We start from the raw sequence: 24210 nt of genomic DNA, 5'->3' as shown, positions 1-24210 counted from the left end.
GCAACATGTCTACCACATGTAGCAGTTATAAAAAGTTTTAAATGTGGCATTTTGCTCCGACAGAAGCAAACTTAGATAGACACAGGACTGACTGCAATGCATGCAAATCAACAAAAAAGCACATTGTAGGAAATAGGATTGTTACTTACTTCTCTGAAGAAAGCAATGTAATACAAAGATACATAGCTGTTGACAAACTGGAACGCAAATATTTTGATGATCAATGCATCATCGTAAGATGTCTGGGTACGATGATTCTCTGCATAAACAAGATAAAGAAATTATTGTCATTACATGTATGTAAGGTATAGAGATAAACGGACCATCACAAAAATGAACATTTTCTTTATTTAAGAAAATTCCAGTGTGTTATCTGGGAGAATTTCATATAACTACAGGTTTCATTGACTGACACTGTGTTGCTGAACTGTTTTGTTCTTGTTTTAAATTTATTCGCTACATGCTTTTTTATCATTAAAGGCATTCATTGGCGCCAGATTGTCTCATCAAAAAATTTACCAAGAAGATTATACTTTCAATGGAAAACAAAAGGCTATCGCACCTCCATAATCCTCTTACAGACCAGAACAAAGGCGATCCCAGGGATCACCAGAAATGCCTTTAACCCCAAAAAGAAAATGAAACAAGACACTATCTTATCCAAACTTCTTACAGTTAACACAGGTATACCAAGTCATTGACAATGACATAGTCCCCACTTGTAGTAGGAGAATTAGTCTTAAGGGGCAGGGAAATGTGGTCATTAAGAAGTATCACTGGAGTGTATATGTTGAGATCTATGGGCACATAGCTAGGTCTATGTCGTTGTTCCCAATTTGAAACACATGAGGCATGTCTCAGTTATGGTTCTAAATCGGGAAAAAAGATCAGACCTCTAGCTGTATTGGCCAGCCAAGAAATACATACACGAATAATAAATGAGGTACAAGATGTGACATCTTAAGGTCTTAGCTAATATCCTATCAAAATTGGAGGGTATAGAATTTGTGGTTACTGAGTTATGCATATATATGTATAATCAAGGTCAAAGGTCATCGAGGTCACGTGACATTTTGAAAAAAAATGGTATTGCTAATTAATCCCTATATGCCAAAAATCAGAACTCTAGCACTATATATATATTAATATATATATATTTAATTAATAAGGCAAAGCGTGTGTTGTCATAATGTCTCCCATCCTGCTAAATATAAAGGACATAGCACTTGTGGTTACTTATTTATTGACGTAAAGGTATATTTTAGGTAAAAGGTCATCGAGGTCACATGACATTTGGTCAAAAAATTTCTATCCTATAGTTATCCCTATATACCAAAAATCAGACATCAAGCTCTATTGTCTTGCTCAGAATTAGATATGTGCATAATTAATGAGGTACAGTATGTGGCGTCATAAGGCCTTCCATCATACCAAATATGAAGAGTGTACCACTTGTGGTTACTGAGTTATGGACAAATATGTATATTTCAGGTCAAAGGTCATTGAGGTCACGTGACATTTTGTCAAAAAACTTGTATTGCTAAGTTATCCCTATATGCAAAAAATCGGACCTATAGCTCTATATATATGGGACAGACATATATACATACACACATAAATTGCAGCATCTACTATCCTAGTAATTATTGTACACGTGCACCCAGGAGTGGAGATGTGAAATTGTTCAAATGAACATGTCAGTGTCAAAAATATGCAAATGAGGGGGAAAAGGAAAAAATCCTGCAAATTGCCACAGGCAGCCCAGACACTATTAATAAGCTTATTATTGAGTTTTTCTCACTGTTTTCTCTATCAGTTCCTCTCCTTTTCTTCATCACAGTCACTCTATGGATAGAGGGACTGTGTCTTCATGCTCTGACTGATCAGCATAAGTAAAATAAATGGTTATATAACCTAACCTAGCCTCTTGACTCTTTATTCATTTTACAGGACTAGAGATGTGCACTAAACAAAAATGCATTATGTATGCAAATAAATTAGCAATTAATTTAAATGACAATGCTAAGTGTCAATGAATTGTATTACAGCACTGTGAAATCAACATCTATACCATGTTTCATCAAATTTGATGTAGTATTTCTTGACATATCACTCAAAACAGGAACGTTCATTTATTATGCAAATTAAAAATTTATTAATAAGGCACTTGTAAATGTCATTATTCACTGTTAGCTATTACTTACAGAGGATTGCTCTCACACGTTAGCCACTTCTGATGTCATGCCATGTGACAAAATACGCGGCGAATATAAACTCGGACGTTTCATGACAGGGTGAATTTTTCACAACTTTAACAGTGAAATACATAACTTAATAGTTGCCACTACAGCGGTATCATAATGGATTTTTCAAAATAATGATAATTGTTTTATGCAATTCGATTAAGTTCAGACATACAAAAATTAGGTGAGATATACACTTTAACCATCAGGCTTTAGTTTTAGAGTGGAATGGAGTAACAAACCTATTACACAAAGACAAACTGACATATGGTAAATCTTTATTATTTGACCATGTTCACAAATTATTTTGCTGCCTAATGGTGTTTTCACATATGATTCATTGAAATGCTTCCATTAAAAACATTTGAGCATGAAAAATTTGTATTTACATATAATGAATGATGTTCTCTGATGATGGACAATCAATGCAGGTTGTTGATTTGGGAGCCTAACAGAGCCTTTGAAAGATGGATTTCCTTGAATATTATAGATAGTTACCATATATGGCATAATTATATGACCTGATGACTACTAAGAAGTAACAGTCTATTTTCTTATAATAAGTCCGACTTACCCCAATCAGTCAGTTTATAGGCCAGTATTTCATACACCTGTGGATGATGTAAAAGTAATGAGTGTGAGAAGTTCTAAAACAATACAGCACTGAAAAAAACTAGAAATTTGCCAGATTATTTGCCACCGACTCACCATATAAGCTCATTTTGGTATTTAAAGACGTACCAAATATTAGCTTAAAATTGAAGATTTCATCATATTCCAATACATCACACTTAGATAACCCGTAGGAACCTGTATACCAAATATCAAAGATATCAGATAAGTAGTTTTTGAGAAACAAATTCTTTTTGATTAAATAAATTTTTGAACAAAAATGACAAAAAAAATACCTTTAAAATACAAATTTGCATATTTCACCACAATTTGAACAAATCTATGTTTGGTTAACCCTAGGGACCTGTATACCAAATGCCAAAGCTGTCTGACCATCGGTTATGAATAAGATTTTTTACCTAAAACACCTTTTTTGTGCTAATTTGCATATTTTCAACAATATCAAAAAATAAAAAAAGTTTCTCATGATCATATTTTGCATCTACACAACAAATATCAAATCTATTTGTGTAGTTCTAAAGATATTTGAGTGGACGGACATCCTCACAAACGGACATACATATTATACATACATACAGATGGACGCCTGACAGATACCCATCCGAATAGCTTCTATAGACTATAGTCTTTATGGTAGCTAAAAATTTAGTAACTGATAATTTAAACAGTTATTAGAGAAGAAGGTTCAAAATTTGAACAAGGAATTCACCTCACGATCTACACAAGTCTGCCACAGTATTTGCTTCAATTTACAGTTTGATATTTATTTGCCTGCAAACTTGGGGCAAGTCTATTCTAAATTGGAAATCATCTTCTAGTTTTGGTAGAATAACTGTAATATACCATTACGGGAAAGCTCCATTAACTTAGGAATACCCTACTTCCCTACTTAGTTATTAGAGGATCAATTTCGTAGTCGAGAAAGAGGATGGGAAACTACCGCAAAGAACAAAAGAAATGTGAAGAGGCGACAAGCGATCTCTATTGGAACGTGTGAATTGATTTTTGCAAAATTATCAGCTGGGCGAAAGCCGCTGCCCGAGATGCGGTAGTTCACAGTGAAATGACTTCATTGAACTTATTTGCAGCATAAAATTGTAATGCAATTGAAGTCGGATTCGGTTATCCTTAAGATTGATTTATTCCTAGATGCGACAAAGAAACATTGCTTTCCTTCTGAATGGGATTATTCTCTGCTACGAAAAAGATGTGTTTAGGACACACTGAATGTAAGGCCTGCAAGCATGTTTTGTGAGATTGTATGACAGTTGGATGGTAACTGCATTGTTTTATCAATAGGTATGCAAATCCAATGTAATTTATTCCAGCACAGTTCGTTCAAAGGAAATACCGCAGTTTCCCATCCTGTTTCTCTACTGTCTATGATTTCACAGACTTGGCTTTCCTACAATGGCACCAGCTGGATTAGATAAACATAACAATGGAACATTCACACCTTGGGGGATTAAAAGTCTTCTGTTTGTCACCCGAGTTGGTCAGGCAAGGACCCGGGTTTCAGGTACCATGCAAGTTAATGCAGTCTTTCCCTAATGCAGTGTTTTTGCTAGGTTAAGGGAAATGTTGGAAATGATTTGGGAACCATGATAAGGTTTCTCCTCTCCATTAAGGTAGTGACTCAGGTTCGTTGGTCAGTTTTAGCGATTTTTGTGATTATTTCATATTCTGAACCCCTGAAATATGATCTTTGTATTAGAGAAAACTGTGAGGTAACATTGTACTGGGAAATGTCTGAAATTTTAGTGAAAACATGGCCTTCTAACCACTGCGCGAGTTATTATTATCTTTTTGTTTTAACAGTCCGGATTAATGTCAGCATTATCGATATACCTTGAAGGAGATTATGTAAGTTTTTATGCATTATTTTGCGCATACGCGTACGTCTTCATAAGAGAGGCAATTCCAACATGGCTGACGACAGCCGGCAGTATAAGCGGTGTAGAAAACGTAAACGGGGGCCAATGAGACTCTATTTAATCTTCACTGGAAAATATGGTTCTAAAACAGCAGCCCATATTTTGGACTTAGTTTTTAAATTGTCAATCGAACACTGTTATGTCGGTCTAGAGCACAGCAACGTACGCGAAAGGTCGCTTCACGATCGGTGCCGGTCTATTTCTATCTGTGGTCAAGAGAGTGTCGCTGGGTGTAGCGACACGTCGCCGTTTCAGTTTTACAATCAGTGAATCTGTCGAGTATCGCCTCAGTCGTTTATTTTAAGTCATGAAGAATCGCTTTTACGTGTAACTGAAGTTGATTTTGGTTTCATACCCGGGACCATAATAGTACATGTCACAGTGAAAGCGAAAAAGCGCATGAAAAACCCGCTATCATTCCCGATGGTGAGCAAAAAGACTGCAGCAGATCACATGTGAAAACTATAAAAACAAGTGCGACTTACTCGCATTCCTTGAACTTCTCAACAACAGAATTTTTTAGAGCATCGAGAGTTGGTCGTCTCATCTTTGAAAAGCAAGCAAGCAAGTGACGTCCTGTACTATAGTATATTTGACAGACCTCTATTTTCATAGAAAGGTTCTTTGCCCTATCTAGTTGATGTTGGTACAGAATCAGGCTCCCTAAGTATCTAAAAACTTACCTTTCCCATGACCATGATTGACACAGAGTTGAGTACAGAAGATATCAAAGTTGAGAAGATGAATTCCTCAATTGTGTTGTCACTGAAGTTAACCCTAGCAATGACTCTGTAGATGATTACACCGACAACACTTGCAATTACTAGGCATACCTTAAGTAAAAGGAAAAAAAAAAACATCAATGACACTGTGCTCACATTTTGTTACACATTGCAAGCCAGAATAAGTGTATACACAATATTAATAGCTTTTATGGACCTTGAGCTTGTGATATTCATAGTCAAGTGCATTTGAAAAATTTTTGATGCACTGTCCATTGAAGTATGAAATGGTTGGCAACTGTTGCAACCATTGATCACACACACTTACGCAATACCATGCAACCTAGTACCGGTATATCATAATTAGTGATACAATCTGCCATACCAAAGTAAAGGTGTCCTCTTATACACAAAACTACAAAGTACACATGACATAGGCTATTAACTACACTGTAAGTAGGGTCTAAAGAACATTTTCTTGATGGTAACTATGAAAAGCTTTATGTCCACAATGAATACTACCTTGACCACACAAATATAGTAACTGCTCATCATACATCATTGTAGGCAACATAAAATACTTTTTGTGTAAAATAAAAATCATACAAAAGATAATTCAAAAATCTCAGAGCTTGTGCCTTTAAATTTTTGGATACTTCTTACCATAAAAATGAGAATTCCACAAGACATCATAAACTTGATAAACTGTCTGTAGAATGGATAGTACCAATCTGGAAGTTCAGACACAGGATCCTGAAAAACATGAAAAATAGCATCAATGACACTGTGCTCACATTTGGTTACACATTGAAAGCCAGAGTGATGGTATATCCCACTCTGCCACCAAGTTAAAACAAGGATTGCAGTATCATAGACAAATGGGGAAACTTCCAAGCACAAACTTATATATACCAAGAAGCCTGTGGCATCAAATATGTACATCTGTTTTAAAAGCCCTTCTGACCAAATTTAAAAGCATCAATCAGGGATTTGCACAAAAGATTTTATTTAACAGATAAACAATTCCATAAATATACAATATGACGATGGAAAGAAACAAAAAACTTTAAAACCAAATTTCAAAGCATTTTTTTTTCATACACTGTTGTCATATTTACATCTTCAGATGTAAGAGTTTGTGATTAGTAACCTGACCTTGTTGGATTAAGCAGCAAAGTTTATTGTCTATACAGATGAAATTTTTGTGAATATACTTATGTTATCCTGAATCTTGAAAATGAAAGGCTGGTTGTTCACAAGATCTGTATACTACAACTTATTTTAGATTCACTCATAGTGACTTCAATGCAACACTTTTTGTAAAATATAGTATGTTGGCTGCCTTGCCAAGACTATCTGACCAATGTTTACTGAGATTTTCATGAAGTTTATGCTGTTATTGCTGATTAGCATTTTATTTGGTAATGTTGACTTCACTTGAAAGAATACTCATTTACAGTTGAGCATGTATCTATCACAAATACACAGGTAAAATGTGCAGCAATTCTCAATTTGTTGCAATTGAACCAAGGACTTCAGGAATATCATAATTGGCATTTTTTAATAAAACACACAAAACTTTACTAAATCTGAACCCAAAAACTTCTTTTAAACTCAACATATAGATATTTTCATGCTAATTTTTTGTAAAATTGTAAAATTTTTGTGTCAGCTGCACTGGTTAATATTACACATGACAATAACAAATTTATGTCTTCCAATTCACTCACATTCACTTATCCAAATTTCATCAATATTTTGAAATTAAAAATCCAAAATTGATACCTGCTACCTGATATGTAATTCCTGAACACAATACTTTAGACCAAAAATCGAAAAAACATCAAAAATATATATATACCAATTTTATGCTTTCCAACAAAAATACTTCATACATTGTCCCTCCCAATATATGTACCAAATAACAAAGTAATAACTCTCTTAACAATAGAAATATTGCAGATTATGAAAGATTATACATTTTTTCTCATTCTTTTATCAACATCTACAAGATTCCATTCTTTTATAGATCACCATCAAAGCATTCAAAATTTTGAAGCTGGCCACATTTAATGTGTAAATTATCAAGTTATGAGCTCCACAAACTTGATCTTGGCCTCCTACTGTGCCTTGGCCCATGGAGAGTGATAAAGGGTTCTAGGACAACTGGCCCCCTGGACAACTGCCCCCCGACAATTACCCCCATCCCCAAAAACAAATCTAAGTTGGGTCATCCCTAGGGAACTGTATACCAAATATCAAAGCTATCTGATCATATATGAAGAAGATTTTTTACCAAAAACGCCTTTTTTGGAGCTAATTTGCATATTTTCAGCAATATCAAAAATCAGAAGAAACCAATTTCTTATTATCATATTTTGCACCCACACAAGAAATGTTACATATGTAAGTACTGTGGTTCTCAAGAAATTTGAGTGGACGGACATCCTCACAAACGGACATAAATACATACATACATACATACATACATACATACATACAGACATACAGACAGACGACGTATATACATCCCAATAGCTTCTATAGATTAAAGCAACTATACATCCCAATAGCTTCTATAGATTATAGTCTATAGAAGCTAAAAATTATAAAGTATATTTGTCGGAGGCCAAACCTGCTAAAATCACTTTCAGTTTTGTTTTCTAATGATTTTTTTACTGCATTTCAACTCAAAATACACTACCTTATCCAATACTTACTAATTCACAACATTATGTACTCTAAGATCCTGAAGTATAAAATTACCAAAAATAAGAAAATTTTTTCACAATAATTGGTTAATTTTGTTCATATATCAACACAATCTGAATATAAAGTTATGGTACTACCACTCAATGGAACCTTCATGCTAAATTTCAAACCAGCATTGGAAGTGGTTGTTGTAAAGATATTTTTACCAACAAAAAAGAAAAAAAAATATTTCAATTGTTCATCTCGTTCTGACATGGCAATATATGTATGAGAACATTTGTAGGGATTATAAACCAAATTTCAAATCAATACAGCAGACTCTTTCTGTTATTTTTTTTTTGGCCAACAATTAGGAAGAAACTTTACCAAAACAAAAAATAGTGACAACATCACTGTTCGCTCCCATATAGTTATCAAAACAAGTTAACAATTGTATGAAACATGGACATACATATACAGACAGACAGACATACACAGACTGGCACAGAGTGATGACATTGACCCCAAGTGTGCCTTGGCCCATGGAGAGTGATAAAGATATAACAACAGCTGAATGTAATGATAAAATAGTTGCTGTAAATATAGGCCTACAGGCACTGAGGGTAAATATGTTACAGCAATTTGATTAGTTTCTTTTCCTTTTCTACTTCTGTGATAATCTTTAAGACAATCAATCTGCAAGGAAGTTTATGTATTGACAAATATGTTATCTTTTACAAGCACACAGTAAACTGTTCTTGATTTTTCATTTACAATATTTGACATAGACTGAAATAAATAACATGCAACCAATGTTTACACTTTGCCCATACACCAGATACATGGAGAAATTTCAACATACAATCATCAACTCAGAAACCCTACAGGGAAAAGTAAACATTGTTTTCTTCCAGAACAGCTGGTGCATCCACATCTGGAACAACTTACAAACTTAACCAATTACACAAGGATGATGACACAAGAGATAAAGTTAAACTGTGGTGAACTTGACTATTCCTTTCAAATCCTTACCTAACTTGACATCTTAAACTAAAATACACTGCATGGTTAATTGCGCACAAAAATACATCGGGTGGACCATTTGATAAGGGACGGTGTCTGGAAGATCGATGAGGTACATTATCTTTTTTATCCCATCCATTGTACATTCTTTTTTCCCCACTCTCCCACCTTTTCTTTTTGTCAAACCTTCTCTGGCTGAATTTGTTATTGGCATTTGTTTGGAATTTTTTCAAAATCTGTCAGGATTTTTTTACCGCATTTCAACACCAAATACAGTTTACCATATCAAATGCTAAATCACCACATTATATACTCTTAGTTCCAGTAGGTATAAAATTACCAAAAAAAAACTTAAAAATACAAAATGAAAGATATCCCAGTAAAACTGACAGTTTCGCAAAGTTGCCCCAAAAATTCAAAATTCCGGATTTCAACTTAATTTCAATATATCTTATTAACAAAAACCCTAAGAACCGGTTTACTAAATATCAAAGCAATCAGACTGGTAAATTTTGAGAAACAAATTTTTTGACCAAAAATGAGAAAAATTGCCCCCAAAATACAAAATTGCAGATTTCATCCTAATTTTGAATATATCTAATTAACATAAACCCTAGGAACCTGTACCTAGTACACTAGATATCAAAGCTACCAGATCAGAAGTTTTAGGAGAAAAATTTTTTGACCAAAAAAGGCAAAAATTGCCCCCAAAATAAAAAAAAATTGCCAGTTTCAACATACCTTCAATACATTATATTGAGATTAATCTTAGATACCTGTATACCAAATATCAAAGCTATCAAATCAGTAGTTTTTGGATAAAAAATTTTTTTATCAAAAATTGGGAAAATTGCCCCAAAATTACAAATATGACAATATCAATACAATTTGTACAAGCATGACTGAGGCCATCCTGAGGAACATGAATATTAAGTTTCATAGCAATCAGGTGAGCGATTTCAGAGAACAAGATTTTTTGACTAAAAACGGAAAAAAATACCCTAAAAATACAAACATGCAAATTTCATCCCAATTTTTGCACACATAATCTAGAATACCTAAAGAAATCTGCATACCAAGTTTCAATCAAATCTGACCAATGCTTACTGAGTTTTAGCCATTTGCAGGATTTTTCCTTTTTTTCCCCTCATTTGCATATTTTTGGCACTGACATGTTCATTTGAACAAATTCACATCTCCACCCCTAGGTGCACCTGTGCACCAAATACTAAGACAGTAGGTGCTACGGTTTAGGAGTTTTTGATGTGGACGGACATACATACATACATACATACATACAGACAACATTTTCCCACCTTATACGAATACCTCCTATTTGCATATATACATATGCATATATGGGAGCTAAAAATTGAAGATATTTCTCGGAAAATTTCAAATAAGCGTCTTAGCAGCGGATAGAGCTTCTTTGTGTAATCTTGAGAATAACTTTTTGTGACACATGTGTTGATGGAGGAAATCTATGATAGCCCACTTCAGGTCGGCCTGACCAAACTGGCAAAATAGTTGCAAAAATACATACAGTAATTAAAGATTTTACCATAATTTTACCATATTTTTAATTATAATCATCTTTAGGAACGTGTCTACTAAATATCAAAGGTATCAGATAAGGCATTTTTAGAAAGAAATTTTTTGTCTAAAAACGGCAAAACTTGCCCTGCAAATACGAAATTGCCAATTTCAACCTAATTTACATTATTACGTAGGAATCTGTTTACTAATTATCAAAGCAATCAGACAAGTAATTTTTGAGAAAAAAATTTTTTGACCAAAACTTAGAAAAATTGCCCCAAAAATACAAAACTGCAGATTTCATCCTAATTTCAAGACATATTATTAACATAACCTGTACACCAAATATTAAGCTATCAGATCAGTTGTTTTGAGGGGAAAAAACTTCGACCAAAAATGGAAAAAAATTGCCCCAAAATACGAAATTGGCGATTTTAACCTAATTTCAGTATATCATATTAAGATAAACCCTAGAAACCTGTATACCAAATGTCAAAGCAATCAGTCAAGTAATTATTGTGAAAAAAATATTTTTGCCCCAAAAATACAAAATTGCAGGTTCCATCAGATTTGAATACATCACCTTTTGATCAACCTTAGGAACCTGTATACCAAAATATTAAAGCTATAAGATCAGTAGTTTTTGGAGGAAAAACTTTTTGACCAAAAATTGGAAAAATTGCCCCAAAATTACAAATATTAAAATTTCAAAACAAATTGTACAAACTTGACTGAGGTCATCAAAAGGAACATGAATACTAACTTTCAAAGCAATCAGACTTTCAAGTGATTGCAGAGATTTTTTGACTAAAAACTGAAAAACTTACCCCTAGATACAAACATACAAATTTTACACCAATTTGTACATACCTAATTTATAATACCTAAAGGAACCTGCATACCAAAAACCAAATCGGACCAACAGTTAAAGAGTTTTAGCAATCAAGGATTTTTTTCTTTTTTGCCCTCATTTGCATATTTTTGATACTGACATGTTCATTTGAATAGATTCACATCTCCACCCCTGGGTGTACCTGTACACCAAATACTAAGACCATAGGTGCTGTGATCCGTCTAAAGAAAATTACACATTTAATTACATTCCATTTATGTGCCCATACTGCCACTTTATTCAGACAACTTTGCATACGTAGATGTCCATAAGCAGTGAACATATTACAAGTCTCTTTGTTTTTGATTTATTAAATAAATAGTTTGCCCACAACAACAGAAAGGTCATTACAATCAAACACTTCCTGCAATTATCCCACCAATTTTTTGTTTAAACATAAGTTATACATGCCAACAATCTATTTTTAGTATTTATCACAGAAAAAACATAACAGCCAATATGCAGAAACCAACCCCTTGCATTCTCTTCCCACTCTATTTAAACATATTTATCACTGAAGATAATTTCAATTTTTCTCTCTACTACTTACTGTATATTTATTAATCACAAAAGTTTATGTGGACTTCTTTCAGACATGGGTTGATATTCAATGTACTCGTTTTTGCATGTTGTTATTGTAAGTCTCAATACCTTACACAGTTGTGCTTTTGTAATCTTTATTCAATTGCCATGTACTGTTTACTTGGGTCACAGAATAGACTAATTCATATAAAACTATTATCCATGGCCCCCATCAGATTGTTGACGTGTGTTATTTACTTTGTTTTCATCATCTCATGATATGTATTGTCATTGCTGCTTGCAGCTTTCACCAGTTTTTGTGTATTGTTATTGCATGATATCATTTTATCTCTGTCTGTAGTACATTGTAGTAGTCACTGCACATCATTTGATTTTGGTGGAGGCCAATTGTTGAGATACATGAGAATGTCATTTGAATTATGTAAACTTACAATTCTTTCCTTTGTACCATAAAATTGGGGTCGATCTGGTTCATTGTCTTCAAATGTATCAACATCCCACTCATAAGCAAGTCTTGCATTCTTTCGTTTCCATATTTCAAGAAACAAGGTACCTGTTGGCAAATAATAGAAACCAATGTAGATACTAAACAAATAAAAAACCCTATAAAGCAATATCTACGTTTATAGTACCTGTTAACAATAGATGTAAGTTACTGCAAACACAAGAAGTCATCATTGATGACACAGTCCCCACTTGAAAATAAGTACTTTGAGTACAAGTCCTTGGAGAGCAGCTAGTCATGTTCATTAATTGGATCTTTGATTAAAAATGAGTTCCATGGTGGTGAAAACATAAAACCAATGTGGGCTGCCACACTAATTACAAAACATAATTAAATAAGTCAATTTGTAATTAATCGACAGGATGTTGCCAAACATTTTTGCATTCCATTATAACACTGACTGATTATCACGTATACCACATTGAGATACTTGAGAATCACAAGTGTAATGAAATAATATTTTTATCCACTATAACTATTGTTTTCTTTGAACAGGTCAAATTTGTAATAAAGTCATGTGAGAGCTCAAAATCATGGGGTAGACTGTGTAATGGATAATTGAATGTAAATTATATCAAAAAGTAGATTGGGAACAGCCATTTTACAAGCTACAATGTATGTGATTGCTAGAAAATGACAATATTCTTGGTATTGGGTAGTCCCTCCACCTTAAAAGTCTGTACCTGCCACAGTCAAACATTTGCCAGGTTTTTAAATTCATATACCACCTACGGGAGAGTAATTCTGAAAAAAGTGAGACAACTTGTCTTGTCAGTCAACACACCCTGCTTTGTATATCATTTGTATACTATTTCTTTCTTTGATTACTTGCTACTACTATGTAAAGTTAAAAACAACTTGATTGATATAGACCACTCACATAACACCGGGGACAAAGTTATCGTCAAAAAAACAAGGGCTATAAAATGGATCATTAAGTTCAATGTTCATTAGACTGTAACCCTCCAAGGCCCTTCATAGGTCAGAATAAGCCATTGCATTAGCTCAGCTGCAGAGGTACAGCAGAGGTCAAAGGTCATTGAAAATGTGAAAAATACAATACTGTAAAAATCTTCTTCTCAAAGTGGGCTTTGAATATGACCTTGAATTTGGGCATAAAGGAGCCTTGCCCTATGATCTACAAATACTGTTAACAGAATTTTGATTGATTGTATGCAAATCAGATGGATTTAAACTTTCAATTGGAGATGGCTGGTTGGTCATGTGACCAGTTGGCATGGTAATGAAGTCAAAAATGTGGTCCTTGAGTTTAAAGGGAAACACAATTGCAGTGAATTTCACCATTTATCCTTGCTAATATAACTCTTGAATAAAGTACAACTCGAATTTGCCACATACTTGCATGCACCAACAACTACAGCGCGACGAGAAGAGAATTTAAAGTAGACAACATTTATCCGGAATCCCATGGGCCTGCAAGGGCTCATGGGAGGACCGTATGTGACATCATTGGTGATAGAGTGGTGATAGAGACAATTGTGTGTAGCATGATGGCCACTTACTCTGTGTAGCCGGCGGAGTCCTCTGATTTGGCATAATTAATGAGGTACTCAAAATATTACTTTAAATCACTTAAAAATCTTCTCAAAAACAATAGGGTGTATGACCTTGAAATTTGGTATGGCGTATCTAGGACATATGGGCTAAAAAGTTCCACAAGAGAGTTTTTGATTACTCAAGTTTTATGCAATTTAGGGGAATTTAAAATTTTGATACAAGATGGCAGCGATGTCACATGATCAATCGAAATATAAAGGGTCAGGTGTACCAGCACTTAGTATGCCTAAGAAGTCCTACAAGTTTGAAAAGGCCACACGCCACAATTTCAGAGATCTAGCTTTGCAAAGAATTTACGGAAGAAGAAGAGGAAGGAGAAGAAGAAGAAAGAAAGATCCTGAGCAAATACAATAGAGGGTCCAACCTGCACAGGGCTAATGGGCCCCTAATAAAGTGCAGTCATAACAATGATTACATTTGGTGTTCAGCAGTTACAACACTTAAATTAATTTAATCTTTGCAGGCATAATTAAAAAGTGAAGGAAGCCATATTTCACAAGGCAATTCCACATTTGAAACTTACCCCAAAGACAAATGATAATGCCAAAGTATGGAGTCACTTTATTGTCAAAGGATTCCTTCACAATAGAAAAGACATCTAGACCAATCTGAGTCACCCTGCAAAGTACAAAGAAACTGTGAATATATTGTATAAAATATCACAAGTACTTTTGCAAAAATCATTTATATTTCACCTTTACTTCATGCAGAAAGCTTTACAATAAGAACAATTTGAAAGCGATTATATGTTGTTGGGCCATTAATTAGTTGATAACATTTGTTCATTTGCATATCAGTCTGTTGCAAGTAGGCCTAGTGGTAGGCCTGGCTAAAATGTAGGGAGAGAACTACGGCAAATGACAAATAAACAAAGCTGGAGTATTAGGGAACAGTGAAAAACAAGCGAGACTGTATATTTACACAGTCTTAGATCTATAATGTACAAATACAAGTGTCCTAGCGGCCGATATAGCTCTGCCTTGTTTATGTAATGAATAACTATTTTTGACACATGTTGATAAAGAAGGTGGAAATCTTTGATAGCTCATTTCAGTGACCAGAAAAAGTAGCTAAAATAGCTGCAAAAATACACAATTGAAGATTTCATCATAATTTGAATATATCACATCAGATCATCCCTAAGAACACGTCAACCAAAGCTGTCTGATGAGTAGTTTTTTTGAGAATAAAATTTTCTGACCAAACAATGTCAAAAATTGCCCCCAAAATAAAAATTGCAGATTTCACCATAATTTTAATATATCATATATTACAATAATCCCTTGGAAACTGTATACCAAATATCAAAGCTATCGACTTTGAGTTTTTGAGAAAGAAATTTTTTGACTAAAAATGGCGAAAATTGCCCCAAAAATACAAAATTGCAGATTTCATAAGTAATTCAATATACATTACTTAGTTCATCTGTAGAAACTTGTATACCAAATTTCAAAGCTAGTAGACCAGTATTTTTTGAGAAACACGTTTGTGACCAAAAATGACAAAATTTGCCCTAAAAATTCAAAATTGCAGATTTCATCACAATTTCAATAAATATCATTTAGTTTATCTATAGGAACCTGTATACCAAATTTCAAAGCTATCAGATGTGTAGTTTTGGAAATACACATTTTTTGACCAAAAATGGCAAAAACTGCCCGTAAAATACAAAATTACAGATTTCATCAGAAATTCAATATATATTACTTAGTTCATCTACGGAAACCTGTATACCAAATTTCAAAGCTATCAGACCAGCACTTTTTGAGAAATACATTTTTTGACCAAAAATGGCAAAAATTGCCTTAAAATGCTATTTTGCCTAAATCTGCACAATTTGAACAAATCTGAAAGAGATCATCCTTAGGGACCTATGTACTAAACATCAAAGCTATCTGACAGTAGTTTTGAAGAAGAAGATGTTTATTAAGATTTTTTTACCAAAAACGACAAAAATTGCCTTAAAAATACAAATATGCAACTTTCACCAGGATTTGAACAAATCTGATTGAAGTCACCCTAAGTAAACTGCATATCAAATTTCAAAGCAATGAGATAAGCGGTTTCAGAGAAGAAGATTTTTTTACAAAAAACAGCAAAAACTGCCCCAAAAATACAAATATGCAAATTTCACCACGATTTGAACAAACTTAAAGGGAAACCTAAGTCCAGCGACATTGACCGTTTATCCCTTCCAAATCACCCTTGAATAAAATGCAGCTCAAATTTGCAACATAATTGCACGCACGGCGACTGCGGAGCGACGAAAAGAGACATTGAAGTAGACGACATTTATGGAAATGAGCTCGGAATCCCATGGGCGTGAAAGGGCTCATGGAGAAGCGTGCGTGACGTCATCGGTGATACACGAACTTGTGTGACCGCTTACCAAAGCATTGGAGTCTATGACTGCAGGAGTGCAGTTCTGCGCGTTACGACTCTTTAATTCTCATCAGTAGCATAAAACATAGGGCCAAAGTCCCTGAAGCTACTATAGACATGGATACAAAATTAAGTATTTCCTGACTGTATGAAATTATCTCACTAAGGTCATCCTAGGGACATGTAAACCAAATATTAAAGCTGTCTGACCAGAGGTTTTGAAAAAACAAGCGACTCAACAGTTGACAGAGCTCTGCTGTGTTATGTAGAGAATAACCTTTTGTGACACATGTATTGATGAAGAAGGTGGATCTCTTTGATAGCTCATTTCAGGATGGCCTGACCAAAAATGGAAAAAATTCCGTAAAAATACAGATTTGCATATTTCATCAGACTATATTAGTCTATAATAGCAAATAAACGAGAGTTAATTACATTCTAACTAAAGTAAACAAGACTTGCTTAAATCAAGATTTACGTCATAATAAAACAGCATATCTGTCAGGTTATAAAGAATCTTGAGCTGGTTATCTTTTAATATCAGTATTTTCATCCTATTAAGGTAGAACGCGCCTCGGGGACAGAAATTTGGACTTTCAAATGTTATCAATTCTCTTCTGACCTACCACTTGTGGCGGCTTATTTTGAAGCTCTCGATGAAAAAAATGTTTTCACCGTCTTAGTTTTTCGAAAATCGAAAATTTTATTTTTCCCCATAGAGTTAACACAGGGATGGTGGCCATTTTGATTTTGAAATATCAAGAAATTTCAAGTAATTTGGCTCTCTAGTATCAAAGTTTGCACGGTGACCCCTGACTTTTATTCTTGCTTTGGTAAGACAATGGTCGAAAGTTTCATTGAGGAAAGTTTGAGAAAAAGTTTAAGTCTTTCACTTTCGAGGCGCATATTACCTTAACCAAGCACATTTTAACTTTCAAAGTAACATTGTAAGTAAGTTCTGTTGAATAAGTTGAGACTGTACGTACTCAGAGAAAGCACACTGAAGAGACAAATGTTTGTAACTTAAGAAGTTCAAGGTCATCAAAAGCATTATAAGGAATCATGTTACACTTTCATTGCACTGTTTACATAGATTGCATAATTGCTATAAATAGCACGAGGAATCTTACAGCCCAGCTTTACCATAAAAACCCTATCACTTTGACCACTCTTTTAATTGACAACTCTATTTTTTTCCTCAAAAAGTAATCTTATTTTATCCTTACCAAGTCAAGCATAAATGGAAATTAGAACTTTCTCTATCTCTATTTATTTCACCACCCTATCATGACAAACTATTATGAGCAATTTCTTTTAGATAACATAAATGGTGGTTCAGAATATATCAAACTTGGGATTCAGGAAAGTTGCCTTTACATGTTTTAATCCTCCAAGATGGTAAGCATTTCACTATGAACTGTCAAAAAAAGTTGAACTTTCTGATAATTCCACACTAAAATTATTTTGGCTTTGATGATTTCCTAATTAATTCAATTATTTAAAATCATATTAATTATTTTTTTCTGGGTGAATTGATAGGGTTTATACAGTACAAGAATTACATACAATGTAAGTCAAATTTTGACCCAAAATGACAAAATATTCCTTTAAAATACACATTTGCATATTTCATCACAATTTGAACAAATCTAATTTGGGTTATCCCTAGGGACCTGTATACCAAATAACAAAGCTGTCTGACTAGCGCTTATGAAGAAGAAGATTTTTTACCAAAAACACCTTTTTTGGCATTAATTTGCCTATTTTCAACAATATCAAAAAATTAAAAAAAATCGTTTCTCAAAATCATATTTTTCATCTACACAACAAATATCAAATCTGTAAATACTGCGGTTCTCAAGATATTTGAGTGGACGGACGCCTCACAAACGGACATACATACATACATACATACATACATACATACATACATACATACATACATACAGACTGACGACGGACGCCGGACGGATACCCATCCCAATAGCTTCTATAGACTATAGTCTATAGTAGCTAAAAATTATTAACTGTTGTTCAGTTGAGTGCAAAATCACTCAAGGAAGAACAAACGGAGTCAGCTTTTATCGTCGTCCCACAGAACAGCTTTTTCGAAGACAGTGGCTAAAGAAAGTCGGGCGAGTTTTAAAATCTCAAAAGATACAAAGTTATGTTCTACTTCTTTCAGGATGATTTTATAAGTGATTTCGGGACTCTGATACCGATACAAGACGGTACTACACAATGCGGTTCGTATCTTGACATGCTGAGTCAGCCTATTACCGCCGGTTTTAACCAGATAGGCCTAGGCCTAAATGTTAATATTGGCGATTTCGGGACTCTAAAATCCGAAGACGAAACTACACAAAGCGTCTCTCATCTCGACAGCCCGGATCTGCGAAATCGCTCTTATATACACGATAAATATAGGCAATTTCGTGACTATATCTGGTAATATTGATATTACAAGATACTGGAATGACTTCTTGCCTATTCTCGACCGCGGAGTGACGTCAGTAGGTGAAACGCATACGAGCGAGGTGAATGAGAGATCAGACGATACAGAAGAGAGAATGATACAGAAATTGTGTGGAAAAAAGCAGAACTAAAAGTTATGTCATTTATGTATATTGAAACTTTGAATATTTCTTTGGTGGTTGAAAAATTCAAACTTCCAACGGCGCTGACGCAAAAATGACGTAAGAATCCGCAAGTACCCGGATGGCCCGCGGTCGAGAATGATGGGTCTCGATGGGCACGCCGGGTCTGAGAAATCGCCGATATTATATTTACTCAATAAATATCAATTGCACCGGGACTCCTAGGCTAATATCGATATCGATACCAGACGATACTAGATTTACGTGCACTGTGTGGTGTCGGCACGCCGGGTCTGCGAAATCACGGATATTTATCCGATAAATATCGGCGACTTTGGACATTAACTCTGATACTAGACGCTACTTTGTCAAAATGTGGGTAAATATCCGATGTATATCGGAGATTTCACCACGTGCCTAACAGGTCTGACCACCGACCACCTCTGTCCAACTCTTAGTTCATAGCATCCATGGCCGGTAGTTAAGAATAATGTATGTTTTACATTATTAGAATTATTCATGCACGAAATACATTTTTTACATGGAAAGGATTTTTTCATTAAATTTCCACACGAACTTTCATACACTACAATCGGAACTTCGTCGAGAGGGCCGATCAGATATCACCGTGAGTTGGGGATTGCCTTGCACGAATAACATTCTTTACATGTAATACATTTTTACTTGGCGATCGAGACCTGAACAGAGGACATATCGGACATCGTCGAGAGTTTTGGCTGGTCTTGTTTGAAATGCATTCTTTACAACAATATAGACGATACTATTGTTTTAAATAGCGGGCAAATATCCATTATATCGGAGATTTCATCACTTTGTAGATCTGAGTAAGCCCGACTTCCTAAGTTCGACACCAACTTCGAAAAAAAGACGACGCTATACATTTGTCAAATTGCGAATAAATATTTTCCGATATATATTGAAGATTTCGCAACCTTAAAGATCTGGCTAAGCTCGACTTACGTATCATTCACGAACCAAAAATTAATTTTAAGCGACTGATAAAGAAAACTCTGTTTTAGAAACGTAACGCTGAAGGATCGCAGAGTCACTCAGTGTCAGGTCTCCAATCCAGTTCAGGGTCTGTAGGCCTACAAGCACAGTGACTCCCTCCGCGGAATTACGAACGATGTTTGGAGATACTTTCCCATTATTACATATCTTGGTTCAAATTAGTATGGTTTGATTTCAGTGTGGAAAAGTAATACTCGATGTCAGAAATATCGCTGTCCGAACTCTCCAGAGTCGTCTTACGAACGCGCTAAACTGTTCACGGTACTCCTCCAGCTGCAAGCTACAATCGTCTGTATCGCCGATGACGTCACGCACGCTTCTCCCATGAGCCCTTTCGCGCCCATGAGATTCCGGGCTCATTTCCATAAATGTCGTCTACTTCAACTTCTCTTTTCGTCGCGCCGTAGTCGTCAGCGCATGCAATTATGTTGCAAATTTGAGCTGCATTTTATTCAAGGGTGATTTTGGAAGGGATAAACGGTCAATGTCGCTGGACTTAGGTTTCCCTCAAACTTAAGTGAGGTCACCCCAAGTGAACTGCATATAAAATTTCAAAGCAATTGGACTTGCAGTTTCAGAGGAGAAGGCAATGTTGACAGACGACGAGGACGGAAAATCAACGTATTTGATAAGCTCCGCGTCGCTGACAGCGGAGCTAAAAATGTACATCAATGATACAGCAAAGATCACAAATAAATTATAAAATAAAAGTATCATTACACAGGTCTGCATGACAGAAAATACTGGTATGGGTGATTGTTAGATTGTTCAAGGTAATTTGCATTCAACAGCCAGATCAAGCAGATATGACCTGAAAATGCTAACATGTTTTATTGCAGTTTATACATGTACTTACTCATCAAGTATAGACTGTTCAGTTGGTCCAGTTGTATTTGTGGTATTAACCATTGTGTTGTTGCTTACTTGGTCTTTCTGTACTCTGTACTCCTCAACACTGAAATAAATATAACATAAAAGAAGTGACTGCCACTGGGTTTAGTTTCTTCCCTGTCACAAAAAGAGATCTTATACCTTACATCCATTTATCTGTGGATATTTGGACACTATTTTGTTCACATTCATTTCACATGAGTTGAGTGCAGTATATTGAAGTGCAAAATTTAAATTGAAAAATTTTGTTGTTTTCCAAAACCACAACATTGAAAGGGATGTTGACTCTGACATTTTGATTATACATTCAATCTGCAATTTCTATAGGAGAATGTAAAATGTGACGACAGCCCCTTCAAACCAAGTGTCAATGATGCTGAGCTACCATTTTGATCACAGTAAATTTATACATATTGCTGGCAATAAACAGCAAGTATATTCAATATCACACAGGTAAATTCAAACGGGAAGTTACTGGACCAGGGCGCACAATAAGGGGATTACTGATGATGCAGGTGGGAGTTTTCGATTCTCAAAGCATCACTTTGACTGTGTGATAAATTTAAATAATCATGATGGCCACTTTCGTGACATATGCAAAGAGGGGTAAAATGGTTGTACAGGGAACACATTTTGAAACAATGTGTCAAAAAACGGAACATATTTTCAGTTTATTTTTTACTCAAGTTTAGTGGCTATATATTCACAGACATCATATCCAAGATTCAATGACAATAAATGCCTGAAACATGGCAAAATTTTGGGATCCCGGGACCAAACACGGCACATCCTATCAGTAGCCTGGCTTTTTACATTTGTATAGATTTACAATGATCCGGCTTTTACTATAAGGGGAAGTTCTTGTTTAATACAAATGAAGAGTAAAGCTCATATGATCATAACTTTTAAACACTGAGAACACGTGTGGTAACATCCTTGGGATTGGCATTCTAACTATCACAGCAAAAGATTAGTGTGAATTCTTAAAAGAAAATATTGAAGTCAATATTATGATGGTAAACTTAAAAATACAATGTTGATGACGTCCTTTGCCAGTCCAAACAAAGGTGAACATTCCTGATAAGTAATTTCTGGTGAAATAAAAAAATGTACCTGAAACTAAAATCCATTTTGTGAACACACCATGACTGCATTATGTTAAAATTATTGCGAAACAAGTCATTGCCAATGACATAGTCCCAAATAGTTCATGAATTTCGAAACCAATTATCTGAAATGATGGTGGAGTGATATTGGTCAACAGATGTCCAGATAATAGTGAAGAAAGCATTGTATTGATGTGTATGTGAAGCTGTTTGATGTACGAGTGGAAGTAGTTAGGGTGAACAAAACAAATTGTGCTGTTCCAATAACCTGACCTACCCTACTTTTTACCTGCCACCCCTAAACTTTTTAGAGCTACGTAAACATGGAAGTATAAAAAAGAAGGAAAAAACCTGTAAAATCGTTCGTTGCTTAGCATTTGAATTTTGCTTGAACGAGGATGTCTTTTAGAGTTATTTTCCCTTTCTTATGTATGATACATTTTTCTGGAAAAATTGTGGCCAGTGTTTGACAGCCCTGAACCCCTAAACAATGCATATTTAAATACAAAAATATTTTGGAAAAAAAAATTCCTGCTGACCTACCGACTCTATTTTTGAAAACCATGTTATGGGAACAGCACAATTTGTTTTTTTTTGCCTTAGCTAAATTTGAGAAAAAGTTGGGTATGCAATCGATGGTTGCATTGTGGCTATGTGAAGTCTGTGTATTGGTTTGTGATATAGATTGATATGGGTTGAATGATCTAGAATATGTCTTTAGGTATTGAAAATTTTTCTAAATTGTTGACCTGGTAATGTATGAAGCTCAGTTTTACAAGAGTTGAACATGACTTGAAAGTACGGGGCACAAAGGGAAATACAGGACTGTTAATTATATCTGTCAATGACACAACTTTATTGAAAATGGTTTCAGATTAGTACTAAGATTCAACAAATTTTATTGGCTTATTACAAGGAATTTCTCTGCATAAAAGGCGGCTGACTTTAGTTTAGTTCCCTTTTATTCAATGTCACTATAAATAGGGAGGCCAAAGGGCCAATTGTCAAAATTGGCCAAAATGCCATTTTTCAGACATCAACTCAACCCAACCCAACCACAATAACAGAATGACTTACGGTCATTATGTGATATGGAAATATTGTCTGACAGTCATAAATATCTGGTGTATGCCAAGAAACAAATACCAACATTGGGTAAATGAATAATAACATCATCCTGACCACAGTTACTCTGACTGGTTCCTTTCTTTCTGATATTCGGATACAGTGATAGGTATAAAATATTTATGCGGCTATTCACAAGTATCATTCAATATAGCTTGCATTTTTGTCCACAGTAACTTTAAGATAACTTTCTCGTTAACTGTAATTCTGGCTTCAGGCAGCACAAACGTCGTGATTCTTAAATGTTTGATTGATATGATATGATACTAAGTGGCTTGCACATATGCAGTCCAAGGTATTCATAGTATGAGAGTCTACTACATTCAAGCATTGTGATGTTGACAATTACATGCATGCCGCTCGATTTAAAGTAGCCACGAGGAAATTCTGATGGTGTTTTAGGCGAAAAGATAGGTAACAATAGAGAAACAAACAACATATTGTAAACGTGCTAAAATGCATACTCAATCATGTATGATCATGCCATGTCAGATCATGCCATGATTCCACAATTCGTTGTCTAAGAATCTGACATGCACTTACTCTTTACAAAAATCAATCAAAATATAGACACACACTCTCTTCAGTGATGTTAGGGAAGTCATAACAATGTCAAAATCAACACAGATCGGATAAAATTACCCAAAATAATAAGTGACGAAAACTAAAAAGTTATCGCCGTTTTTGAAAGCACAGCATGTCTTCAACAAGCCTGCCTCGACAGCAAATCAATGCTAACTGGTTAAATGCACATGCACATACTAAGCGTAGCCTCGC

The 24210-nt window shown here is 34.8% G+C and overlaps 1 protein-coding gene across 2 annotated transcripts in view; it reads right to left on the bottom strand.

Moving 5' to 3' along the window:
• LOC139130346 (anoctamin-7-like) overlaps positions 1-24210 on the bottom strand; it is a 74133-nt gene that overhangs the window by 22495 nt on the left and 27428 nt on the right. For both annotated transcript variants that reach the window (XR_011551834.1, XM_070696112.1), the window contains exons 7-13: positions 21168-21266; positions 14824-14918; positions 12649-12770; positions 6196-6285; positions 5494-5643; positions 2818-2854; positions 150-259 (exon numbers count right to left, since the gene is read on the bottom strand). Coding sequence is in view for 1 of the 2 variants with exons in the window: in XM_070696112.1 (XP_070552213.1) it covers positions 150-259; positions 2818-2854; positions 5494-5643; positions 6196-6285; positions 12649-12770; positions 14824-14918; positions 21168-21266 (703 nt within the window). In the remaining variant the exon portion in view is untranslated. The remainder of the gene's footprint in view (positions 1-149; positions 260-2817; positions 2855-5493; positions 5644-6195; positions 6286-12648; positions 12771-14823; positions 14919-21167; positions 21267-24210) is intronic.

This window comes from Ptychodera flava, chromosome 4 (genome assembly GCF_041260155.1).
Source record: "Ptychodera flava strain L36383 chromosome 4, AS_Pfla_20210202, whole genome shotgun sequence".
NCBI classification, from domain to species: Eukaryota; Metazoa; Hemichordata; class Enteropneusta; family Ptychoderidae; genus Ptychodera; species Ptychodera flava.
The sequence above is the reverse complement of the archived record's forward strand: the minus strand, read 5'-3'. Positions and strand labels throughout refer to the sequence as shown.